Raw genomic sequence first — 3,429 nt, forward strand, 5'->3', positions numbered from 1 at the left:
CCCCAGTCTGTTCCACAGCTTCACTCCACATCCAGAAAATCAAAACCTTTTTAATGTTGTACATGGATGTTTTAATGTTAACTACCAGCTCAAATTGTATTCCCCTTCTCTTTAACGAAACAGTTTGGGAACACGGGCAGGAATTTCAGTATTTTTGATTGAGGCCATTAAATGATTTTCTACACTGTTTACTCAGGAGATTCATGCTGAGTAACATTTTGCACTTTTTCTGTTCTTTCTTTCTCAGCACACAATGTTTTGTAATGCCTCATTGATCACCTGCACTCTCAAACCTGAGGATGAGCGGGCAACTGCTGTGGGCATCAATTCCATAGCGCACAATGTCACCATCGTCCTCTCAATGCTCACCGTTGTGCTCGGCATCACAGGGAACTCCATGGTGATCTGGGTGGCTGGATTCAAGCTTAAGGTGGATATAAAAAAACACAAGTATAATATGTTTCAAATACCTTCTGAGCTTGCCATTTGTCTTTTTAACAAAAGCTCAGTGAAAACAACAACTTGGGGTTAATATCTTGGCTAAAGAGATTTGGCATGCAGACTGGAGCAGCCAGGGATCAAACCACCTCCTGATCTGCTGCTGCGCTTATCTTTCAGGTTTAGGTATCAAAAATACTTGTTTGGGGATAAGAATGGACCAAAATACATCCTTTTACAGTACAACGTAACAAGTTGACTAACTTAGGATGACATTTGCAACCACAGATCATTTTTAACTAAGTTGAAGATGTTTCCTGTATCATACGAGAAGCTTATTGAAGAAGCAGCTTTTCAGAGGTGATGCAAACACATACCAACAGGGACTAGAAAGAGAGAGCACATTTGTCCCATACAGACTCCTCTTCATTGGCTCGCTGTTAAATCCAGAACCTACTTTAAAATCACTCTTCTAGAATACAAGATCTTGAATAATCATTGAACCTTGAAAAATCTCTGTTTTCAAGATTGCTTATATAAGCATACAGTTAGCGTTTGATCAGGTGACTCTGAATCCTCATTTGCTTCACAGGAAGCCTCCAGGCTTAGTCTGGCTGTCCTATCTTATAAAACTAGCATTACCTGTGAGAGCATTAATCTGCTGTAGCTTTCGCAAAGCAGATGTGCAATGGCTTCCTTGTGGTTGAGTTCTATACATGCAGGTTTTTGAACTGACACACAAGAAATTTAACTTCATATGTGGTAAATGAATAATACCTAAACCTGTGAAGTGATGTTATCTGCTTGTGGTTATGTTTTTTTAATGCACAGCTTTTCACATGAATAAATCTCCATAGATAACATGATCCCAGCCAGGTTACTTACTATTTTCTGGTTTTTTTTTTTACTCTCCTCTCTTTTCCATCTTTTATTTTCTTCTACGTCAACAGCTGACGGTCACCAATGTGTGGTTGGTGAATTTGGCGATAGCAGACCTGATCTTCTGCTTCACACGGATCTTCGCCCTCACTCGGTTGTTCTTGTCAGACCACTGGCCTTTTGGTGTCTTCATCTGCAAGTTCTATGGCTTCTTCAAATATGCCAACATGTTCTGCTCTGTGTTCCTGCTGGCTGTGATCAGTCTGGATCGAATGGTCTGCATTTGGTGGCCAGTCTTCACAAAGCGCCGACGCACCCTGTCGGCAGCGAGGGTGGTGGCAATCTGCGTCTGGATTGCAGCGATCCTCTTCAGCATTCCCTACTTCATCCATCGACAAATTTACATAGACAACAACAACCTGACTAAATGTTCTATGAATGAGGTGCACAAAAGCACCAAAGATGCTCTCTATTCCATCCGTTTCATGTGTGGCTTCATATTTCCCTTCATGGTGATTCTCATCTGTTACATCCTGGCTGCTGTGGGCATCAGACGTACCCGTTTGGTGGCAAAGTCCCGGCCTCTGCGTATACTAGCATGTTTGGTCATTGCCTTCTTCCTGTGCTGGGCACCTTATCACTGCCTCCAACTTGTGAGAATAATCAATGGTGATAATGCTGTGCTGAAAAACTGGTTTGAGGTAGCACAGAGCATTGCCTTCTTTAACAGCTGTGTGAACCCACTGCTTTACTTTTGCATGGGGCTAAAAATGAGGGATGGGCTTAAACAAGGTCTGATGGGAGTTTATACAAGGGCTCTGACAGATGATACAGTTGGCCAAATTACTCCGTGCACTGATCAGTCAGTGGATTAAAGCTCTGTGTTTACAGCACTCTCTTAGCAGCAGAAATGAGTCGGACAGCAGTGGGTGTAAATAAAGCTGAAGGTTCTCTCAGTAATCCTGACGCTCAGAATATTATAGGCCCATGTTGTTGTTTTTTACCAGTGTAACTGGAGTGCAGAGATCTGTCTGTTACTGAACTGCAAATCAAATTGTTTTCATTTTAATGCAATTACAGTGAGGAGTTTTCACCTGTCACCTGGCTACATCTGTAAGTTTAAGGCTGAATCAAGTTTAGGTAAGTGTATATTTTTAAAGTAAACTATTTCTTTGCTGTAAAGTTAAAAAAAAACATACACATATGCACATCATGTTTAGATCTAGATATGTTTACCATAGACTATTTAAAATGTTTTAAATGCCCTCAAATTTATGGAATGGAATAATTTTTAAATTGACAGGTAATAGATGTCACACATGTAATCTGTATCACTATTGCAACATTTTACTCAAATAATATATAAATATCAAATAAATTCTGTATATGTACATATTTGTGTTTGTGGATCTCTTTCAAAGTTTGTCTTTGAACACTCTTTTTACCTAAATTCTGTAAATGCAACAATTGTGGGGCAAAATCCTGTTGCGAGTAAAAGTGTGGATGCGCTGGATAGTCACTTAGAATCTATCTTTTCCTCACATCCGCATAGCAGCTTGCCCATATCAGTAGCATCAGTCACTGAAGAGGAAGTGTGCACTGTTTTATCAAGCTCAGCAATGCCTCGGCACCTGGACATCAGGTACCAGAAGCAAAAAATTCCTTGATCAAGGAATTGACCTCACAGTCCATTGTTCTTTCAGTGGGCTTGTTTCAGTTATTGTGCAAATGTACTGTTTATGAGGTTGGGGAAACCTGCAGTCAGCTGAGACTGAAGAAATCACTTGGATAAGTGCTGAAACGCTTCTCCCACTGAAAACAGATGTACAGGATCAACCTTTTGGAATCTACTTAGCTGGATGATTGTGCATGCATCAAGAAATCTTATTGGGTGTTAACCAAAGTACTGTGGATTCAAACTTGTTAACTATTGGGTTTGCCAGTTTATATTCATCTGGAACTCCTGTCGGTATTCCCATTGCATCCATACATGTTGGAGAATTTTGTGTACCAAAATTGTCTAATGTGGACTGTCTACTTAGATTTCTGGACTGCTGTACCTTTTGCCTATGTCCTATTACTGTTACTGGCAGTCCCAACTGGTACCTAACC

The 3,429-nt window shown here is 40.5% G+C and overlaps 1 protein-coding gene across 1 annotated transcript; it reads left to right on the forward strand.

Annotated features, from left to right (window-relative positions):
• The first annotated feature begins 253 nt into the window (after nt 1-253).
• LOC102778882 (C3a anaphylatoxin chemotactic receptor-like) lies at nt 254-2,235 on the forward strand. The gene is made up of 2 exons (XM_087835408.1): nt 254-430; nt 1,389-2,235. The coding sequence occupies exons 1-2, from the start codon at nt 254-256 to the stop codon at nt 2,190-2,192; spliced, it is 981 nt and encodes a 326-aa protein (XP_087691534.1). The 3' UTR covers nt 2,193-2,235.
• Nucleotides 2,236-3,429: the final 1,194 nt, after the last annotated feature.

The sequence above is a fragment of the Neolamprologus brichardi genome, chromosome 22, assembly GCF_056152115.1.
Source record: "Neolamprologus brichardi isolate AB-2024 chromosome 22, ASM5615211v1, whole genome shotgun sequence".
Classification (NCBI taxonomy): domain Eukaryota; kingdom Metazoa; phylum Chordata; class Actinopteri; order Cichliformes; family Cichlidae; genus Neolamprologus; species Neolamprologus brichardi.